Source organism: Nothobranchius furzeri, chromosome 10 (genome assembly GCF_043380555.1).
Source record: "Nothobranchius furzeri strain GRZ-AD chromosome 10, NfurGRZ-RIMD1, whole genome shotgun sequence".
NCBI classification, from domain to species: domain Eukaryota; kingdom Metazoa; phylum Chordata; class Actinopteri; order Cyprinodontiformes; family Nothobranchiidae; genus Nothobranchius; species Nothobranchius furzeri.
The window spans coordinates 32,537,588-32,559,974 of NC_091750.1; the positions used below are offsets into that span (position 1 = coordinate 32,537,588).

General features: G+C 40.9%; 2 protein-coding genes across 3 annotated transcripts; one reads left to right on the top strand and one right to left on the bottom strand.

Moving 5' to 3' along the window:
- Window positions 1–961: 961 nt before the first annotated feature.
- Window positions 962–12,995, top strand: LOC107386290 (UDP-glucuronosyltransferase 2C1). Of its 2 annotated transcripts, XM_015960594.3 has the most exons (7): window positions 996–2,498; window positions 8,606–9,254; window positions 9,340–9,488; window positions 11,082–11,213; window positions 11,809–11,896; window positions 12,259–12,478; window positions 12,640–12,995. In XM_015960594.3, exons 1-7 carry the CDS (start codon window positions 1,791–1,793, stop codon window positions 12,920–12,922), a joined length of 2,229 nt encoding a protein of 742 aa, XP_015816080.3. In that variant the 5' UTR covers window positions 996–1,790; the 3' UTR covers window positions 12,923–12,995. The 2 variants fall into 2 exon arrangements, with proteins under 2 accessions (XP_015816082.1, XP_015816080.3); XM_015960596.3 differs by lacking the exons at window positions 8,606–9,254; window positions 9,340–9,488; window positions 11,082–11,213; ... (1 more) ...; window positions 12,259–12,478; window positions 12,640–12,995 and adding exons at window positions 3,926–4,074; window positions 4,178–4,309; window positions 4,478–4,565; window positions 4,698–4,917; window positions 5,344–8,290 and having other exon boundaries at window positions 962–2,505.
- Window positions 12,996–13,292: 297 nt separating this feature from the next.
- zgc:152968 (RNA exonuclease 1 homolog) lies at window positions 13,293–21,538 on the bottom strand. Its single transcript, XM_015960593.3, has 16 exons — window positions 21,279–21,538; window positions 19,240–20,582; window positions 19,071–19,169; window positions 18,713–18,959; window positions 18,282–18,565; window positions 18,060–18,203; window positions 17,878–17,989; window positions 17,724–17,795; window positions 17,514–17,648; window positions 17,304–17,417; window positions 17,165–17,238; window positions 16,981–17,085; window positions 16,705–16,820; window positions 14,863–15,001; window positions 13,608–13,728; window positions 13,293–13,431 (listed from the first exon to the last, which is right to left on the bottom strand). The coding sequence occupies exons 1-16, from the start codon at window positions 21,421–21,423 to the stop codon at window positions 13,343–13,345; spliced, it is 3,339 nt and encodes a 1,112-aa protein (XP_015816079.3). The 5' UTR covers window positions 21,424–21,538; the 3' UTR covers window positions 13,293–13,342.
- Window positions 21,539–22,387: the final 849 nt, after the last annotated feature.

The following is a 22,387-nucleotide window of genomic DNA, read 5'->3' on the forward strand; positions in this document are numbered from 1 at the left end:
GAGGTCCATAAATATTGGGACATGGACACAATGCTAACATTTTTGGCTCTATACACCACAATAGATACCAAATGAAACAAACAAGATGTGCTTTAACTGCAGACTGTCAGCTTTTATTTGAGGCATTTACATCCAAGTCAGGTGAACGGTGTAGGAATTACAACCGTTTGCATATGTGCCTCCCAAGTACTTGTTAAGGGACCAAAAGTAACTCATTGGACGGCGCTTCACAGTGCAGATGGGCAATGACCCAAAGCATACTGCAAAAGCAACCAAAGAGTTTTTGAAGGGAAAGAAGTGGACTGTTTTGCAATGGCCAAGTCAGTCACCTGACCTGAATCCGATTGAGCGTGCATTTCACTTGCTGAAGACAAAACTGAAGGGAAAATGCCCCAGGAGCAAGCAGGAACTGAAGACTGTTGCAGTAGAGGCCTGGCAGAGCATCACCAGGGATGAAACCCAACGTCTGGTGACGTCCATGTGTTCCAGACTTCAGGCTGTAATTGACTGCAAAGGATTTGCAACCAAGTATTGAAATTTATAAGTTTGATTTATCGTTCTTATTCCATCCCATTACTTTTGGTCCCTTAACAAGTGGGAGGCACATATGCAAACTGTTGAAATTCCTACACCGTTCACCTGATTTGGATGTAAATACCCTCAAATAAAAGCCGACAGTCTGCAGTTAAAGCACATCTTGTTCGTTTCATTTGATATCCATTGTGGTGTTTAGAGCCAAAAATGTTAGCATTGTCCCAATATTTATGGACCTGACTGTAGTTTCATAATTTGTACATGCAGCTTCAAGATTTTATCACATTGAGATTTTCATTTGTTTATGTTTATGTATTTAGCAGACGCTTTTGTTCAAAGCGACTTACAAGTGATAATTGGCAAGTTGCCTTTGAGGCTAACAACAACAACCACAACGTGACATCAGTCATGGAGAGGAGGGAACAAGGAGTGGACAGTAGAGAGGGGGGACGGGTGCAGGGAGGGTGCTAGTTTAGAAGATGCTCTCTGAAGAGCAGGGTCTTCAGGAGTTTCTTGAAACTTGAAAAGGAAGCTCCTGTTCTGGTAGTGCTTGGAAGGTCATTCCACATTTGTGGAATGATTCATTCGCCTCTTTCAAGCTGAAATCACCAGTAAGTTCAGGTTTTATTACGCTTTTATCCAAACCAACAGCAATACAGTGAATGAGCCAAAGCATGAAAACAAATGCATACATGTGGAGAAAACAGTCCCAACTGCAACATCAAATTAACCTTTTTAGAAAACATTTTTTCTTCATAGACTTCATGTTTCAGTTAAATATTTACTATTAAAAATAGAACATAAGGGACAGCAAAAAGTAGATAATTAAAATCTTTAGAACATTTTTCATACAAGTCCCAAAATCTCATGATCACCTTCTGCTCCAATAGGAGATGTAATGTTCAATGTTTTATTTACTCTGGACCCATTTACTACAGATGATTAAATCTAGTAGTTTGCAACATACCAGTTAGGCATTGCTTAATCCAAGATCAAATTAATCTTTAATCCTATAAGAAAAAACAATTTCAGCATCTAAACCCGAGTTTCGGCCTAGTAAATGGGATTAGTTGAGAACAAATTGTCCTGATCATAAATTGGTGTTTTCTTTTCACTTTGATTTCTTTTACAAGTTACAGATTTGTGATAATCCAGAACAAGGAGAAATAAGTCAAAGTCCAAACTGTCAGTAAGTCATCTTGAGATCTGCGTTTTAAAAAGACCACAGCTGGATTTCCTGCAGACGGTCAGCCATCATGGAGCCATGTCCCTCGGTCTGCATCCTGCTGCTGCTGTGTTTGGGAAGGAGCGCTAACGGAGGAAAGGTTTTGGTGTGGTACACTGAGGGAAGCCACTGGATTAACATGAAGCCGGTTCTGGAGACGCTGGTGGACAGAGGACACCAGGTGACCGTCCTGGTCCCCAGCATATCGATGTTCATGACCAGTGACCAATCGCTCTTCCACTACGAAGCTTTTAACGTCTCACTTTCCTTGGAAGTTTTTGAAGCATTCCTTGACAAATTCATTCACTTCACCATCTATGAAATGGATTACATGAACTACTTTCAGATTTACAGCAAATTTATGGATTTACTGAAGATCAACATACAGTTTTCTCTGAAGTTTTTGGATGGTGTGGTGAAATCGGAAACCATGCTGAAGAAGCTGAAGGGGGACAACTATGACATGCTCCTTGCTGATCCCATCTTTCCTGGAAGTGATTTGACTGCAGACATGTTGGGGATCCCTCTGTTCCTATCCTTGCGTTTTTCCGTAGCTCATAACTGGGAAAGACTGTGTGCCCAGCTACCTGCCCCACCTTCATTTGTTCCAGCTGTCTTGAGCAAACTGACAGATAAGATGACCTTCTCAGAGAGAGTTTTCAACTTTCTCTTTTATCCCCTGCAGGACATAGTGATGGAAAAATGCATTTGGAAAGAGTTGGATGAATATTATTCCCATGTCAGAGGTAAGCGTCTGAACAAGAATCCCTGAGTATCGACATACAGAGTCAGATAATCGCATTTACTCTTATTTGGTGTGTGTTCAGTGGTGGTTTCACCATTAGGCATAGATTGGCGGCCTCCTGGGGCCCCCTATGTTGGGGGGGGGGGGGGGGGTGCTGCTGCGGGGGCTAGCCCTGACTGCTGGCACCCCTGTGTCAATGCCACAATGGACTATTCCTTTAAGACGCGATACACAAACAGGAAGTGATTGGTAGTCATTTCACTCCAATCCAGTTGGTGGCAGTAATGCACCAAATAGTTGTTTGCCAAGTGCCATAAGACCACAAATAAGAAGAAGAAGAAGAGAGGCGGGAGCGTTCGTAACAAACTCGAAGCGGTAGTGAAAACATGAAGCGTGAGAGGAAGTTATCCTAGTGGCTCCTGTAAGAGAAAGAAGCAGCTTGCTTCAGAAAAGCTTTTATCTTCACTTCCGAAGTGACGTTTTTCTATGTAAACATCAGAAGGAAGCAGAAAAGGAAAGATGATGGAAAATGTTTAAAGGGATGAAAACATGGAACAAAATGGAAAATAGAAAAAAAACAAAGGCAAAAGCACAGGAGCCCTGACAGGAAGAAGAAAGCACTCAAAGGGAGAGAAAGATGGAAAAAAGAGGAGGACTAAGAAAAAGTGAAAGTAACTCGTGTCAGAAGAGGGGAGAGTCTCGCAAATCCAGTCAAAGAGAAGATTGTTGAAAATTTATGGGCTCGACACACGGGAGGCCACATCGCCTCTCCTCCATCCATTTTCAATGAGACATGCGCGACAACGCGATAATCGCGGGTCTCCCTCCTACCAAGCGAAACGCGAAAAAGTGCATGTGAAATTTTGCGCTCGTGCACGTGTCGTGCACGGACGACCCAGCGACGCGATCCCAGAAAGTTGAAACATTTTCAACTTTTCATCGCTGTCGCTTGGACGAGGACCAATCAACGGAGGTTTCATTCTCTGACCAATGAGCGGACAGGATGCTCCGTACATCTCCGAGCAAACATGGAGAAGTTGATTATTATTATGTTTTATAGTAAAATCAGAAGTAAGATTTCACATAACTCTAGCAGCACCTTGTGAAACATCACATCTACCGCTTTATTAACTCTGAACCGCTTAAATAACCTTAATTCCCTCCAACTCGACACAACCAAACAAAACAACGGAAGTTTCGATTTCGCCATGGAACAGAACGCGTAGACGGCTTCGCCGCTGGCCGCTGCTGCGGGTCGCCTCCCGTGTGTCAGGTAATAAAAGCGACAGCGACAAATTTCACTGATCGCGGTCGTTTGTTGCCTCCCGTGTGTCATGCCCATTAGAGTAAGGGGGCCCCAAGTCTGTGTTCGCCTTGGGCCCCCAAATTGCTAAATCTGCCACTGCGTGTGTTTAAAACAGGAACCCACACCAGTGCCTGTGAGATGATGGGTAATGCAGACATCTGGTTGATGAGAACCTACTGGGATTTTGACTTTCCTCGTCCGTTCCTTCCCAACTTTAAATTTGTTGGTGGAGTCCACTGCAGACCTGCTAAACCATTACCGAAGGTATCATCACTTTTGAAGTTCGTGACTGATTTTACCTGACAGAGGAAAAAAAATAAGCCAAATGGATGATGCATGGAATTGTTAACTATTTCTCTTCCTGCAGGACATAGAAGAGTTTGTCCAAAGCTCTGGAGATGCTGGGATTGTAGTCTTCTCATTGGGATCTCTGGTCAAGAATCTGACCACAGAGAAGGCAAACATGATCGCTTCAGGCCTCGCTCAGGTCCCACAGAAAGTCAGGAAAGTCTCCAGTTTTTAGCTCAAATCAATGCATCTTAAAATGATTTCCTTTCAAACTCAGCCAGTTGATTTCAGATGAATTCCACAAGTTGTTGTCCTTCTGATAACCCTTCATTTGTTGTTGAAACTTATTTTTGTGAAATGTACTTGGCATTGGCTGTAGGTGCTGTGGAGATACAGAGGTGAAAAACCTGAATCTTTAGGTTCCAACACTAAACTTTATGACTGGATTCCACAGAACGACCTGCTGGGTGAGTAAATATGAACATTGTCTAAAGCTGAACTGGGAGCTTTGGGCTACATTTAACAAAAAGCTTATTTCGGGAAAACTCCCAAGTATCAAATAATCAAATCTATCATGGTGACTCTTTGGTTCATATCAGGTCACCCGAAAGCGAGAGCTTTTATCACTCATGGTGGTGCAAATGGAGTCTATGAAGCCATCTACCACGGCATTCCCATGGTGGGAATTCCCCTGTTTGCTGACCAGCCGGACAACATGTTACACATGAAGGCCAAAGGAGCTGCAGTCACCGTGAAGTTTAACCAAATGAAATCAGAAGACCTCAGAGATGCGATCAACACGATCATAAGGGACAAATCGTATGTTTTTTTTTTACATTAGCATAAAAAAACTAGAGTTAAGTCATTATTTGTTGTTTAGACATCCTTGTAAAGCCTAAACCTGATCACACCTTGCACAAAAACATTAAAGGTCAGAGAGGATATAGGAAACTTATAGCAGGAAGAACTTGCATATCAGATGTTGAAAGGTATGATTTACTAAGACAAAGGTCAGATGTATAATACCAACATATCACCTGCTTCAGCATCATTCTAACCACTGGAATTTGAGTGAAAGAAGCATAGATCTCATTTTAAAATTCATGTTTCCTTTTGTTGCAGTAATAAAAAAAAATTTAAAAACATGTGTAGGAATAAAGAACATTTATCCAAGGCTTCCCTTATTATTCCCATAATTTGTGCCAGTGAATTTTTTTTTTTAATGGGTATTGTTTCCATCCACAGCTACAAAGAAAGTGCTATGAGACTGTCCAGAATCCACCACGACAGACCCATGAGTCCTCTGGACGAGGCGGTTTTCTGGATCGAGTTCACCATGAGACACAAAGGAGCAAAGCACCTGAGGGTCCAGGCCCACGAGCTCACCTGGTACCAGTATCACAGCCTGGATGTCCTGAGCTTCCTCCTCTCTGTGTTTCTGCTGCTCCTGCTCCTCCTCGTCAAGACCTGCAGGTTCTGTTTCCGGAGGTGCTGCTGCAGAAGGAAGACCAAGAGGAAGGCTGAATAACAGCCTAAAGGAGAGCTGCACAAATGAATACGATTCAACATGGAACAGTCTTTTTATCCCACTGTGGCTTTTTATAAACATGAAATTTTTGCTTTCAAAGATCATCTTCACCTTTACGTTTAATTACTGATACATGAAAGTTTACACAAGTTAAAAGAAAATAAACCAGATCATCTTCAGCGTTGCCTTTTCCAAATTTCCCCCACAAAAACATCTAATCTGACACCTTCACTGCTAAAATTTATGTTGTGAATTTACAGTAAATAATTGGATACATTTTGCATGATTTTCACAGTAAGAATTACAACAATATACTGTGAAAATACAGCAATTCACTGCAATATAATGTCTGTGACATTACAAGGCTCTTTTGTAAATGCACAACTGTATACTGTAAATTTACAGCTTCAGTGACAAATCAATTACTGTGATATCACAGTAAATTATTGGGGAATTACCATTGTTTGCTGTACATTATTACAACAAGACCCTGTACTTTTCCACTGAGTACTGTGAAGTTCATGTACAATAGTGATGTGTCGGTCGTGAACAAACCGACTCCAAGAGCCGGCGACGAGAGCCGGCTCATCATTGGGAGCCGCCCCCTCCCTTTTGTTTTGGTGAAAGCTACAGGCGATTGGTCAACATGTGTAACTGCGTGTCCAGACTGTCCACACACAGAGCAGTAGGGGCGGGGAAGACTCAGACACACAGCAGAGCACATGGAGACGAGAGGGAATGAGGAGGATGAAAAAGGCGAGCGAGAGAGGAGAGTGCGATGATGACGGTGAGAAAATGAGCGCCAGCAGTTGGAAAGTTGAGATTTCTTAAAGCGTTCAGTTAATAAATGATAAATATTTGATATATTGCATTTTTTACATTAGTAAATAATTTTACATATAGTTTAGCATTATTTTTGGTGATAATACTTTACGCAACAGAAAATCTGGGGAGCCACTTGGGAGCTAAAAGAACTGACTCTCTAGAAAGAGCCAGAATTCCCATCACTAATGTTCAAGTTGACATTAATTAACAGTGAATTTACAGTAAATAATTGAATACATTTTGCATGACTTCCACAAATTACAGTATATTACAGCATTACAGTAATAGAATGTGAACTAACTCACAGCATAGTACTGTAATTTTACGTCAATGAAGTCACAAGACTTTGTTGTAAAAACACAGCTGTGCCTCTAGTGGGAACCTCTGCTTTACTGTAAACAGTGGAACGGCACGGCGGTCCCATTCCTTCGACAACCTTCCTTACTTATGGTGCCACCATGACAACAACAAATAACTGCACCTTTGCAACACTGAACAAAGAAATAACTAAGAACACCACAAGTCTCCCAATAAATCTACATAAACACAACAAAACAGAACAAAATAACTATAAGTAGTTGACTACCCACAATGCACCTTGCCCACTGCATCTTTCAGAGTGGGTGGGTCATTTTTAAATGTATAAATTGCAGTTTTAGGTTGACTAAACTCTGGTCATTCACCTAAAACTTCAAACATGGGGTAGAAAGCTTGCTTGTTAGAACTTCAGTGCAGCGGAGTTCTTCCTCTTTGTTCTGTGCTTCTTTGTTCCTTCTCTAAAGAGTCAGAGCTCCTCAATAGCACCCGATCAAAACTGGTATGAAACAGGTTTTGGTGGGTGCAACCAGGCACACTTAATTATTTAAGTAATTTGAGCTCAAACATATTGGTACAATAAGATAGGTCATTCAAAGGTACAGTTTACTGTAATTAAAAACAATAACGTGTTTAAATAATCGGAACTCAGTTTGTTTAAGTAGAGTACTGATTGAACTTAAAAAACAAGTACAATAAGAAAGGACACAAAAAGGCTCAGCTAACTAAGCATTAACAAGTGACGTTAACAGTTTAGAAACTTAAGTAATATGAACAAGATCCTTTGAGTTGAGTCAAAATCTGGGTGTTGTAACAAAGAAATTATACATATCTGGAATACATATCCAATCTGCTTAATAAATATTAGAAGAGCTGCACAGGACACATTTCAATACAATATTTAACTGTAATAATACAGTTTAATGCTGTGAAATCCTTGCATTTTTTACTGTGTTGCTGTGATATTACAGACCTTGTCGTGATACAACAGCAGGACTTAGATTGCAGGATTTTACTGTAAAATAAGAGTTAAATGCTGTGAAATCAAAGGAAACTGCAGTTCTTACAGGTACAGGGAAAGTTGATTACAACAAGTTACTGTAAAATAATACAGTTTCTTATTGTGGAATGCTGGTAATTTTTAAGTGTTCTGTTCTCATTTAACTGCAAATCCTGTGTTTAAAACAATGACCTTATAAATAAATGTGTAACTAAGAGTTTAAACTTAGAATATGATGCAAAAATCCATCTATTTCAGTCCAGCTTTGACTGAGAGACCATCTAAAAGCTCAGAAACCTTTTACAGGGGCTCTGGATTCATTAGCTGATTAGTCTCTGAGTCTAGAATATTCAACTTTTTAGTAATATTCTGATATTTTGAATTTGAGCTTTTCATAACCCATATTCATCACCATTATAACAAATAAAGGCTTCAAATATCTGGCTTTGCATGAAATGAGTCAATCATGCATTAGTTGCACATTTTAAGTTTAATTACTGAAATAAATGAACTTTTGTACAGTATTGTCACAGAGTTTCACTTGTTGTCCAGACAGGACAGATAAGCTATCAACTATACATTTATGAACGTTCTACATGTACCTACCGTTACCTTTGCAGCAATAACCTTTACCTCTCAAACAGCTTCCAGCTATCTTGTTCTGTTCAGTACAGAGACATGAGTCAGAGTTCACTTAGTTAATGAGTATCTTTGAAGAGCACTCATTAGAAAAGATCACACAGCTGTTCCTCTGCAGACCAACATCCACCATGGAGCTGCGCCTCTCCGTCTGTCTCGTTCTGGCGCTTTGCGTCACATCTGGAGTTAATGGGGGAAAGATTTTGGTGTGGTACACCGAGGCCAGCCACTGGATCAACATGAAGCTGGTGTTGGACACGCTGGTGGACAGGGGACACCAGGTGACCGTCCTGGTGCCGAGTGCGTCGATGTTCATGAACAGCAGCGAACCGTCACGCTTTGATTATCAGCCTTTTAACGTCTCCATCTCACTGGAGGCTTTAGAGGAAACTCTAGAAGAGTTTTTCTACTTTTCCATGTATGAGATCGATTACATGAACTACTTTCAGGTTTACATAAAATACATGGATATCATGAGGGAAGACATGAAGAATTCCCTCACCATCCTGGGAGGTGTGGTGAAATCAGAGACCCTGATGAAGAAGTTGAAGGAGGAAAACTACGACCTGCTCCTGGCCGATCCCATCTACCCTGGAAGTGAATTAGTAGCGGACTTGTTGGGGATCCCTCTTGTTTACTCTTTGCGATTTTCCATAGCTCATAACTGGGAACGACGGTGCGGTCAGCTCCCTGCACCACCTTCATTTGTTCCAGGTGCAATGAGCAAACTAACAGATAAGATGGACTTCTCAGAGAGGATGTGGAACTTTCTCTACTATGCTCTGCAGGATCTGGTAATAGATTACATTTACTGGAATGAGATAGATAACTATTACTCAGAAGTCAAAGGTAAGCAACCTTTAAGGAATTTGATGATTTTATATTTAAATTAGAAGCCCCATCTTACTAATATATTGCTGTATATTCTCTGCAGGAATGCCCACCAGTGGATGTGAGTTGATGGGTAAGGCGGAGATCTGGTTGATGAGAACCTACTGGGATTTTGACTTCCCTCGTCCATTTCTACCCAACTTTCAATTTGTCGGTGGAATCCACTGCAAACCTGCTAAACCTTTACCAAAGGTGGGTCTTAATTCAAATGCATAAGATTGAAGTAAACTGGGGAATTGATCAATTCAATTCATTTCAATTCAATTTTATTTATATAGCGCCAAATCACGACAAGAGTCGTCTCAAGGAACTTCACATAATAAACATTCCAATCCAGGTCAGTTCATTAAGCCAATCAGAAATAATGTTTCCTTTATAAGGAACCCAGCAAATTGCATCAAGTCACTGACTAGTGTCAGTGACTATACAGCAATCCTCATACTAAGCAAGCATATAGCGACAGTGGAGAGGAAAACTCCCTTTTAACAGGAAGAAACCTCCAGAGAATCCTGGCTCAGTATAAGCAGCCATCCTCCACGACTCACTGGGGATGGAGAAGACAGAGCGAGAGAGCGAGCGAGCGGGCAGGCAGGCACGCACCCACGCACACACACACACACACTGTCCATGGTTACACCATGATGTCTTAATAAATATTCTATTTGGTGAGAGATAAACTTTATTGTATTTATCCTAGTGAATCTATAATTAGACGGGTAAACTAGTAGTAGCACATCCAACGTCAAGGAAAGCAAAAAGTTATTATCAGGAGAGGGAGAATGTTTAAGTGGTTAGCAGCAGTGTGCTAGACGATGGCCCCCTCCATGAGGCTACCACAGCTCAGCAGAACATCGTTGTAGCTTCGTCTGGGGAGAAAAACACTTAGAGAGAAAATAAAGTTAACAGCTGAAATAGCAGGAAATAATAAAGTTAAAGAGCAGATTGTAGAAGAAAGTAGAGTGTGGAAAGTGGTCAGTGTGTCCTCCAGCAGTCTAAGCCTATAGCAGCATAACTACAGATAACTCTGGATAACCTATCCTATTTAGATGGAGGCATGTTGGAGGCAGGGCAAGGGAGAGCCGTCTTTACCGACTGTACACTCCACCTCCCTCTACTCCCCCACTTGTCCAGATTTAGGCTAACATCAGATTTTAACCATAGGCCCTATCAAATAAAAATGTTTTAAGCCTAGTCTTAATGTTTTAAGCCTAGTCTTAAAAGTAGACAAGGTGTCTGCCTCACGGACTAAAGCTGGGAGCTGGTTCCACAGGAGAGGAGCCTGATAACTAAAAGATCTGCCTCCCATCCTAATTTTAGATATTCTGGGAACCACCAGTAAACCTGCAGTCTGAGAGCGAAGTGCTCGGTTAGGAACGTATGGAACAATCAGATCACTGATGTATGATGGAGCTTGATTATTAAGAGCTTTATATGTGAGAAGAAGGATCTTAAAATCTATTCTGAATTTAACAGGTAGCCAATGTAGGGAAGCTAAGACAGGAGAGATATGATCTCTCTATTTAATTCTCATCAGAACTCTAGCTGCAGCATTTTGGACAAGCTGAAGACTTTTAACTACATTCTGTGGACTTCCTGAGAGTAATGAATTACAGTAATCCAGTCTTGATGTAATAAATGCATGAACTAGTTTCTCAGCATCACTCCTGGAAAGGATGCTTCTAATCTTAGCAATATTCCGAAGGTGGAAAAAGGAAATCAATAAAACGCATAATAAGGAAGAAAAACTACAGTGGTTGGCTCATTTATTTTGGAATGTTGTTTCAGGAAATGGAAGAATTTGTGCAGAGCTCAGGAGATGATGGCGTTGTGATCTTCACTCTGGGATCGATGATCAATAATGTCACCATGGAGAAGGCAAACCTGATTGCTTCAGCTCTGGCTCAGATTCCACAAAAGGTCAGAAAAATCCATCTAAAATCAACTTTTTAATAGAAGTAGAATCACCCACACAGCAGCAGAACAGTGAGTTCATGGCCTAATTATTAAGATGGTATCCTCTCAGTTTGGTACAAAGCTTTAAGGCCTTGTCTCTAGTTTGTCAAACAGAGTAAGTAGCCTGTACGAGTATAGGAGCCTCTTAGGGTTCTACAACCCCCCAAGGCCCTTCACAACACAATCAGCCATCCACCTATTCACACCCTTGTAGTGATGAGTTATGATGTAGCCACAGCTGCCCTAGGGCGGACTGACAGAGGTGAAGCTTGCAGAACACTGGCACCACCAGCCTCTATGACCACCACCACCAGCAGACAAGGCGGGTTGTGTCTTGCCAATGGACACAACAGCAGAATTCTCTGGTTGAAGCCGAGATCTAACCTGCAACCTTCCGATTACTGGACGTCCCGCTCTACCTTCTGAGCTACTGCTGCCTCTAGTGGCTCCTGGTTTGCTATACACCAGTTAGAGTCCATCAGCTGTTTGGAGTCATTTTAATGCACATTTTTCTAATTTAAAACACTTGTGGTCTAAAACTGTTGTGAAATATCTGCAGGTATTATGGAGGTACAAAGGGGACAAACCAGAAACTCTTGGTGCCAACACCAGAATCTATAAGTGGATCCCTCAGAATGACCTGCTGGGTGAGGAAAACTCAGCAAATGCATTTACTTTTAGTTTTTTGGAAAATAGTATAAATGATTTTTACAACCTAGAAATTTACCAACAAACATTCTGTCATATAAATCTACTTAGTGTGCTGCAATCACTGAAAGCACGACTGGTTAAATAAAAGTTACTGTTCTCCAATAAAATGTGATCTTTACTAAATATTAAACCAAGAATGTTGCGTCTCACCGATTTAGCTTTAACTCAGGTTGCTGTCAATTCAGGACAACGTTGTATGTTGAAAGAGGACCGTTTTAATGGGTCCATCATTAGATTAATTCTGAACCAGCAGCTTGAAAATTTACTTTCCATGTTGGATGTCTTTGGCTCATCTCAGGTCATCCTAAAGCCAGAGCTTTTATCACTCACGGCGGCACAAACGGGATTTATGAGGCCATCTACCACGGCGTACCCATGGTGGGAATCCCTTTATTTGCTGACCAGCCAGACAACCTGGTGCATGTGAAGGCCAAAGGGGCTGCTGTTATTCTGAATATAAACTTCATGACAACGGAGGACCTTAGAGATGCGATCAACACCGTTATCAATGACAAATCGTGAGTAATTTTTAATCACACATAAAAGAAACCGAGAAATGTTTTACCAACCCTGTTTAATCCTCACAAGAGATAGTAACAGCATGGTGGAAAGCAGCTAAATAGGGATAAATATAATTGATTAGCTAGTTCATATACCTACACAACTTTTGCTTTCTCAGCTACAAAGAAAGTGCTATGAGACTGTCCAGAATCCACCACGACAGACCCATGAGTCCTCTGGACGAGGCGGTTTTCTGGATCGAGTTCACCATGAGGCACAAAGGAGCAAAGCACCTGAGGGTCCAGGCCCACGAGCTCACCTGGTACCAGTATCACAGCCTGGATGTCCTGAGCTTCCTCCTCTCTGTGGTTCTGCTGCTCCTGCTCCTCCTCGTCAAGACCTGCAGGTTCTGTTTCCGGAAGTGCTGCTGCAGAAGGAAGACCAAGAGGAAGGCTGAATAACAAACTGAACTCTTTTATTGTAAAGTTATCAATTTAAAAATGATCATAAATTAATAAACTAGCCTTGTCTCCACCTTTTGCCTTTGTCCCAGATTTGACATGTCTTATGGTTTCATCTGCAAACGGGTGTGTTCCTTTACACATCAGCACCTGATGTCAATTAGGCATCAAAAGCTGAATGCTCATTGGCTGACGAGGCCTTGAAGAAAGACAAAACTCATATCTTTCTATGGATTTATTTGGGAACTAACTTCATCCTCATAATTCATAATAACATGGAGCATGGGCTTCAAATCAAACTTTAACCAACTAAAACTTTGAGTGATGTAAATTAAATCGAACTAAACTGCCCTCCATCAAACCACACTGGTCAAACATGCATTTTTTTTAAACAGTTGTCATTTGGATATTTTTTCCTTTTCATTTTTTCAGTTTTCCATCTTCTTTCACTTTCCACAGCATGAGCTCCATGCAGGCAGCAGCGTCGTCTGCAGTGTCATGGCCACAAACTGAGGAAAAGAATAAAACAGAGACATCAGTTCAACAGAGGCAAAAACAAACAAAACACCTACAGTGACTGAAATGTCTGGTATAAATATGATTCATCTATTAATACCAAAGTTTTAATTGCTAAAGCTGTGATGTTCTTATAGAACATAAAGACGTGGTTCCAGTGGTAACCCACCACTCTCTTGGATAATCCTCCTTAGGAATTCAGCTGTGAGGCTGTTGAGACTCAGCTTGTTAGGTGGTCCTAGACGGTGGGGGAAGACCACTGATGTATCCACCACCATCCCATGAAGCAACTACGGTGAAGAGGAACAGTTTCAACTTTTATTCAAGTCAAACCAAAGCTGGAAAGGCGTTTAGTAGTTGGAAATAAATTAAAAATCCCTACTTTGGTTCGTTTCTTATCCTAGGTTAGGCATCTACAACCTTTTCAATCAGAAGATCCATTTCCACTCTTCCTCTTACCAAATAAAGAAGAACTAGGCAGTTTTGGTAAGCTTGTAGCACCCCCTAGTATCTATTTGTAGAACTGAAAGCAAAACTTTTCCTCACTGGTCGTTCATTTTAAACACCTTAAACTGCTGAAATGTCTCCCCAGCCTTCCTTAATGTCTAGAAGAGTGTTTCATCACTAAATTTAATAAATCAGCTGTGTTCATGATCTAAAACATGCAAGAAACACAATGGAACCAGACTGCAGTGCCAGGCATGTCAGCTTAACATGCCCCAACAGAACCACACGCCAGTCTGAAGTTGCAAGTGGTATATTGTTACCACGGGGTGGAGGTGGGGGCTGAGTGGCCTTTAATGACCAGTAAAGGGTCATTTTATTACATACTGGCTCAAGAAAATGATTTAAAAAGTTGTCTAGTATCACTTTAGAATGAGGCATGTTTGCATTAAATATTAAAGTGAAAAAAGTAGGGCCTCTTTGTTGGATATTTAACAGTGATTTACAGAATCTTAGAAAAAGACTCAACTTTAATATTTTACAAGGTCAGGTTTCATTCTAATCCCAACAGAATCTCATACAGTAGTTTTGTAGATTGTCTTAATGTGTCATGACTCATGTGCATAAATACACTTTGCTCAATATTTTGCCTAAATGTTGTTTACAAAATATTCTGCCTCATTAAAAGCAAAAGGGGGAAAAAAATAACGCACGTCTCGAGTCCACCTGAGAAAACAAAGCAATCAGGTTAATCCAACACTTATTAGCTAATCATTTAAAAAAAACATTTAGAATAAGTTTAAACAAATTAAATTGGTCTAGAAATAAAACTAAGGAAATATTTAAACTTGATTATTTTTTCAAAGAATTTTTTACATTTTTAGGTAAAAAATTGTTAAATGCATGACAAACTGGCAAGAATGGTTACTAAAAGGTTTAAAATCCTGAAAGATTGAATCAACGAGACCCATCACAGTCACCTTCAACAAACAGAGGTCTGTCTCCAGCCCGTGTCCAACAAGAATGGTGTCGGCACTGACGAAGCTCAACAAGATCTGTTGGATTTCTCTGAGAGAGGCGTGATTTCTCTTCAAATCTTCCTCACTGATGCCTGAAAATCTGCAAGTGTTTCACAAAAAATTAACAGACGGTCGCTGCATCAGAACAGGACAAACAGAAGCACCTGAAGTACAAAATCCTCTAACTGTGGTTGCATCTCGCTAAAATGTTGAAGATGCGTCACATTACTGAATGTTTTGGGACATCTCACCAAATCAGTACATTCAAACAAAAACATCAGATTTTGCTGAGGACATTCAAAAGGCCTGAACAGAGTGGAGATGGACTCGTTTCCTATGGGGCGCCACGTGTAAAGTGTGTGCAAAATATTAGGCATTTGACACACACACACACACACACACACACACACACACACACACACACACACACACACACACACACACACACACACACACACACACACACACACACACACACACACACACACACACACACACACACACACACACACACACACACACACACACACACACACACACACACACACACACACACACACACACACACACACACACACACACACACACACACACACACACACACACACACACACACACACACACACACACACACACACACACACACACACACACACACACACACACACACACACACACACACACACACACACACACACACACACACACACACACACACACACACACACACACACACACACACACACACACACACACACACACACACACACACACACACACACGTCTAAAAACCGTTGTACCAACCTAAATGTAAAATTCAAATCAACTGGTCAACTTTTGTTGTGGGCGGGGCCAAATGGATGGTTTCATTCTTCAATAGCCAAAATGTTGAGCTCACACATTTAGATTCCACATTTAAAGTTGTCTTTTACATTCAGAATTAACATTTAGCTAAAATCATGTGCAATGTAAGCTGTTGGCATACAATGGTGCCAATTTTTAAGCAATTTTCTATAAAAATGTGATGAACGTATGCGAAATGTAAGCAAAGTAAGCTAGAAATGACAAACATCCGACAGATCTTTTACAAGTGTCTGATCTCATAAATGTTCTTATGGAGGAATGCTCCAAACCTCCCATAAACACTCCTAATCCTTGGAAATGGTTGCTGAAACTGTTACAGCTGCAAGATCCAGTAACCAAAGCCTACTGGTTGTGCAGCACCAGGCTAATGACCAAAGGTGACAGATCTGCTGCTGTGGCCCCCAGACTCTGGAGCCCTCTTCCCCTGAGATCAGTGGACTCAGTGGTCTCCTTTAAAAAGCAGCTGAAGACTCACTTGTTCAGGCTTTTGCAGGACCTTCATCACCACCCTCTCTTTCTGCTCTTTTTACCCATTCCACCTTTCCCGGGATTACGGATTTCCCTCATTCATTTTATCTCCCTTTTCTTACATTTATTTTTTAAAAAAAAAAATAAATTCTCATTTGAGATGTTTTAATAGTTTCTTTCTTTTTAAGTTTTAAATTGTTTATTTGTGTGAAGTGCCTCATTATTTTTACCTTGAGGTGCTATACAAGATAGTTCTTTCATTTCAAACCAAGAAAACCTGCTGCTTCATTAAAAGCTATGTGCTATAAACAAAAACAGAGGTACTAATACTGCGGGCAGTAAAGTGTAGCTTCAGTTGGACTATTTTATAAAACACTTAAGTAAAACTACAAAAACGTGAACAGCAGCAGCAGCAAACCTGGACTGGCCTAGACCAACGCCAGCGTCACTGGACCTGTTCTACAGAATTACCTGGTGTTGTAGTCGATGACGTCATTATTGGGTCTAACAAAGGTGTCGTAGATGACCTGAAGGTCCGAGTTGACCACGGTCACTCTGGACAGCTCCAGGCCCTGGACGGTGTAGCACTGAAGACATTCACACGACATTTTGATTTCACATCTAACTTACTGAATGAAGCTTGATTAAAAAAATAAACAAAATTAAATTTTGCTTTGAAACTTCTGCAGAGACGTGAATCTTAGTGGGAACACAGTCGCATTTATTTAACCAAAGGAAGGACAGTACCATTTCACAATCCAAGGAGTAAACCCCAGGACAGCTGAGGTCTGAGGGACATCTAGGGACAGTGGACACAAACCCATCCAGACTGAGGGAATCGTGGACATGCAACTGGATAAGGAAAAACTAGGTTAACACCTACAGGTCCATTCAGTCATGGTTACGTTCTTCATTCTTAGAGGTTCTCCACCTTAAACACCTGACATCCAGGAGCTCCCATGATTCCCTGGCAGCAGCTGTATCGGGTCTCCACTCCACCTGGCACTGAGATTTAAAAACATCAACACCTCCCACATGAAGATGGTGATGAATATAAACAACCACCTGACCTTTATTCTCGACTCCTTTGCCATAGTGATAGTTGCACTCCTCCTTACGGACGTGCTTGCCCGTCTGGCTCACAGAGTACGTCGCTCCACATCGACAGCAGATCCTCTTGAGGGCTTTGGGTTTTAATCAGATATAAGATGAAGCATCATGCAGGCGTTTTGTGCACCCTCTAGTGGACACACATGGGAACGATGATCCATTTCACTTACGATCTGCGTTTGCCTTCTTGTCAACAAAAAGAACGGCAGCACCAGGCTTCTCTGGGTGCTGGACGGGGTAGTTGTTCTCAGTCATTCTTTCGTCAGTCAACACATAATCCTTCAAGATTTCATACAATGTCATATCTGCTAAAAAATAGTTAATTAGGAAGCCGTAAAAAAAAATGACCTCAACTTCATTCTAAGGAAATCACCTCTTACCGCTTTTTGTCTGCTTCTTTCCATTAAATGGGATGTTGCCTTTTTGTCTTTGATTCTGGACTTTTTCTTCATCTGTAACAGAAACAAATATTAACATAATTCAACACATGGTCCTGCTGACTCAGTCTTGTCCATTTCAGACAGTTTTCCTCACGTTTAGTTGCAGAACTTTGGTTCTTGAGCCTCTTAAGGGCATTAACTGCAACGCTCAGATATTTCAGTTTGTTGACACTGCGGCTGTAAACGCTCTTCTCTTCAGCCAGGGCCTGTCGTTAATAACAAGGGTTAGACACCTATTCATCCTCTAAAAGAGGAGAGTCAGATACACCTGCTCACCTTTTCAAAGGCATCGTGGACGTTGGGTGTCGTTTTGAGGAACTCCTCTGTGAACATGTTGACGTAACGCTGACGAACATCATGAGGTACTTTGTCTTTCACAGCTTCAGGATGATGCTTCAGCTTACGTTTAACAGACTTTGGCTGACAGATGTTACCGTTAGGTTTGTTTAAACTCATTAAAAATGATCTTTTCTACACATCTGCATGTTCATTCTTTACCTTAGGAGCTGCCTGGATAGCAGGTTGAGAAGTTGTAGGCACAGCTGGCCTCCGAGGAGGAGCAGCAATGAGCACAGGCGCTGCTGGGCGATATCTCAGCAGAGTGTTCACTGTAGATGGATCCAGTGGGACGGGGCTTGGGTGCACCTGACTCACGGGAGTTAGCACGGATGTAACTGGGCTGGATGTGGAGGCAAGTGGGAAGCCACCCTGTGGGAGGATCAAGTGCAAGTTGTTGCCCACCTCAATAACCGCAGATCCCAAAGGGATGTAGTTAAAATAAGCTGTGGATTAAAGAAAAACACATGAGGGGATGGCACATTTAAGTAAATATGAGAAATAAGGCTCTAAACTCTAAATATAATTATTTGTGTTAAAGTCAAACAAAGGTAAATGTCTGATGTAAACTACTGGTACCATCAGATTCTTACCATTATGTACTGCTGGAAGGCTTTCGGAGCTTGAAACTGAAGGAGCACTCTGCATTTCTGGTTTCTTCTGACTAGCAGCAGAAATAAAAGCCTGACCAGCTTTAACCGAAGCAGTCAGCATGGAGGCCCTCTGCTGCACCTGTTGGATGTTCGAGGTGATGGAGGGCCGAGAGCCGTATTCTGAAGCGGAGGGACCCCGGAGGGGCACCAGAACCTGGGGCTGGGGTCTGCTTTTAGCTAATGGTTGCTAAAATGGTCAGAAATTCAAAGGGAGCAATTTAACACAACAGGAACACAATAATAGTGATGTGTGTGTGTGTGTGTGGGGGGGGGGGGGGGGGGGGGGCACTTACTGTACCTCTAGATTCTTGGCTTCATGAGCCACCCTCTTCTTTCCTGGTAGGACTTGGAGTGGAGATTTTACTGTTTGCTTCTCCACAAACGTTTCAGCTTCAACCTAAGATTTTTTTAAAGCAGCTTAGCAGAGATTTAAGATGCTAAAGGAACTAGCTTCATAAAATACTCACAGATCCATCAGGATGAGATTCGTCTCCGTTTTTGGCCTCCATGAAGATCCGATAACATTCCTCCATCGGATCGCTGTCAGAAAGCTCCATTTCTGAATAGTCGAGTTCTTCCATTTCCCCGTTTTCATCAGGGCTGGAGTTGATCATCAACACCATTTCATTTTCTGCTTTCTGAAACTGCTCAGGTAATTCAATGTTGATCTGAGGTTTTACAGAAGGAACGTTTTGAGACTGGCTGGTGTTCTGATCTGCCTCGACTTGATTCGGGTTACCCGCAGCTTGCTTGTGTGACTTCTCTAGAAGTTTGTTGGATATCTGCTGGCTTCCTTGCATCACTGATGGCATGCTTTGAACAGGAAGGCAGTGGATTTGAACCTTGTCCTGAGCCAGCTGCTCTGTTAGTCCATGTTCGGGTGTGTAGTAAAGGACTGGAGCCTTAGCAGCAAGTGGTTTATAACGAAGTGAATTATCTGTTGGCTGTGGTGGATTCATTTCGTCAGCATGACTGGATGGATCACACTTGTTCAGGCTGTGGTCTTTACCAGGAAATGTTGCAGCTTCAGAAATGTTCTCTGCTGTCTCAGCAGGCTGGAAACTTTCAAGGTCTTCCAAACATTTAGATAAGATAACTTCATTTTTGCACTCGCCATCACAAATCTGTACTTTTTGATTGTTTGGAACTGCACAACTACTACAAATCTCATTTTCCTTTAATGAGAGTGAAGCAGCAACATTTACCATCTTTTTGTTTTGGGGTATTTGCGGAGAATGAAGTATCACAGATGTCATCTCATTTAAGTCTCCGTCATTCTCTGATGCAGTGTCAGATTTCTGGGCTTTACATGAGGCGTCAGGCGACAAAGGAACATCGATAATCAGGACACAGTCTTCTTTAGAGTCATCGAGGAGCTCTGGAGATGGTGACGGATACATCTGGGCTTTAGGTGCGGATGGCTTCTTCTGACCAGAATGTGCAGGTTTGCGTTTCACTTTGTGCTCCTTCCCTGATGAGCTGTATGAGTGCAGAGCCGCAGAGAAGTTGGACAAAGGATCATACTCTAAATCAGTCTTTGGTTTTGAGCCGTCAACCACGTACTTCCTAGCTCGTTCATAAGCCTGACGATCAAGTCTGCGTGAACTGCTGCTTTCATACTTTGATTTGGATGCATCGTTTCTGCCGTCTGATTGTGCAATCTGGTAGCATGACAGGCGCAGTCGCTCTTGCTCCACCTCGTGCTTCACGGTTTCAATCTCCTTGTTAAGCTTCTCCAGTTCATGGAGGCAGTGGTCTGGAGTCTCCTTCGCTGATCCGCTATTGGCAGCAGGCGGGTCAAACTGGTCTCCTGTAAAGAAAATAAAAAACAAGCCTAATCACTAAAAAAATGGTCAATTAAATCAAGTTTAAAGTTGGCAAGTAGTCGATTAGTAGATCTGCCACTCTAAATATTCAAGTTTTAATTCCATAAAATTAAATTCCCCCATCAGTTAGTGCCCTGTAATTTGATAAATGCAACCAGGTTGCTCTAACGAAAACCCAACAGACTAAATGTTCTAATCCACTTTATAAAAGGCAATTTTGTTGTGCAATTTGTTCCTATTTAGCAAGTAATTTAGAATGAAATTCCTATATTTTAAAACATTATCATTAAAGACAAACGTAATCAGATTACCAATTGTGGTTATTTTCTTAGTAATGGAATATCAGGAGTAAATCATTAGTTTTTTTATTTAAAATTTAAGCAAGTGCATTTGTTTTGCTTTTTGTATATAATTCAGTTTAATTGCAATCACTCAATTGCAAATATAATACATTAAAATGTGCTTTTAAAATAAAATGAGGCATTTAGCATGACATTTGGACACTGGCTACTTTATGTTTTAAATGTCAGACCACTTGAATTTGGATTATTTTATGTGTGTGTTTAAAGTTTATCAATCAAAATACTTTTAAAATGTTTTCTTGGTGTTTAACATTATCTTTAAGAATATTTGGACAACACACCTTTAATGTTTTATGGCTAAAATTTACACCCACTGACCTGTTAAGTCCACCACTGATGATTTATCACCAAACGCCTTCCAAGATTCTGTGGCATGTTTATAAAAACAATGAGGTCTCTCACAAGGTCCATGTTGTGCAAAAGGACAGTTAACGTGAGCGAAAAGACCAGAGGAAGGAAACATTAGTAGAATAGTTGGATTAAGTTACACCACTGGTGTCCAATCCTAAACCTGAAAGATCTCAGTGATGCATATTTGGAGGTTTCTCAGCTCCAGCACACCTGATTTGAATCACGTTTTATCATTAGGGTTATAAGTTATAGGAGTTACATCGAAGAAGCACTTCCTGGAAATTCTTTCAAAATAAAACACTGAATATTAGCAACAAGAGAACTTGCTCTAGTAGTTTTTTCTCTTATTATTTAGCAGTTACAGTGTCAAACACACTGGTTTTGTGGAGTCAAAGTGTTAAGCCCAGCTAGCTACATTGCTACAAACACTGTTTTATTGCCTTATGAACAGGAAAGCAGAATAATTGGCGTCATCTAGTGGCGACAAACCAGAACAACATTCTGGTTCTGTAAAACAATTTTAGAAGAGAAGAATTTAGCTTACGTTTTTCAGTGAACCTGTAAAAAATGTCATCTTTGTCCTCTTGGAAATATTAATACGAAGAAGAGAATGAGTCTATCACAGTTTATTTCATGTATTGTCATGCTGTAATTGTTGCATGTTCTAAATGATAGTTTAGAACATGCAACAGTGAGTTCAGTTATACATTGTAATTTTCAGTTCTTTGAATATATATTGTATTTACAAACCAAAATGTATGTAAAAATGTAAATGAAAAATAAAGCATTAAAAATAAAAATACGAAGAAGAAGAAGAAGAAGAAGAAGAAGAAGGAGAAGAAGGAGAAGAAGAAACTCTTCCTGTAAAATCTTTCAAAATAAAACACTAAAACGTTTTGACAGCAGCATGAAGGTGTCTTGCTATTCATTTTCTCTCTCCCTTTCCTTCCTTCTAATTAATTTATTTATTTGTTATTTTCAATTTTTAAACATATTTGTAGTCATTTAAAAATATTTTTATACTTTAATTGTTTCGTTTTTGTGAAGTGCCTCATGATTTTTATCTTGAGAGGCGC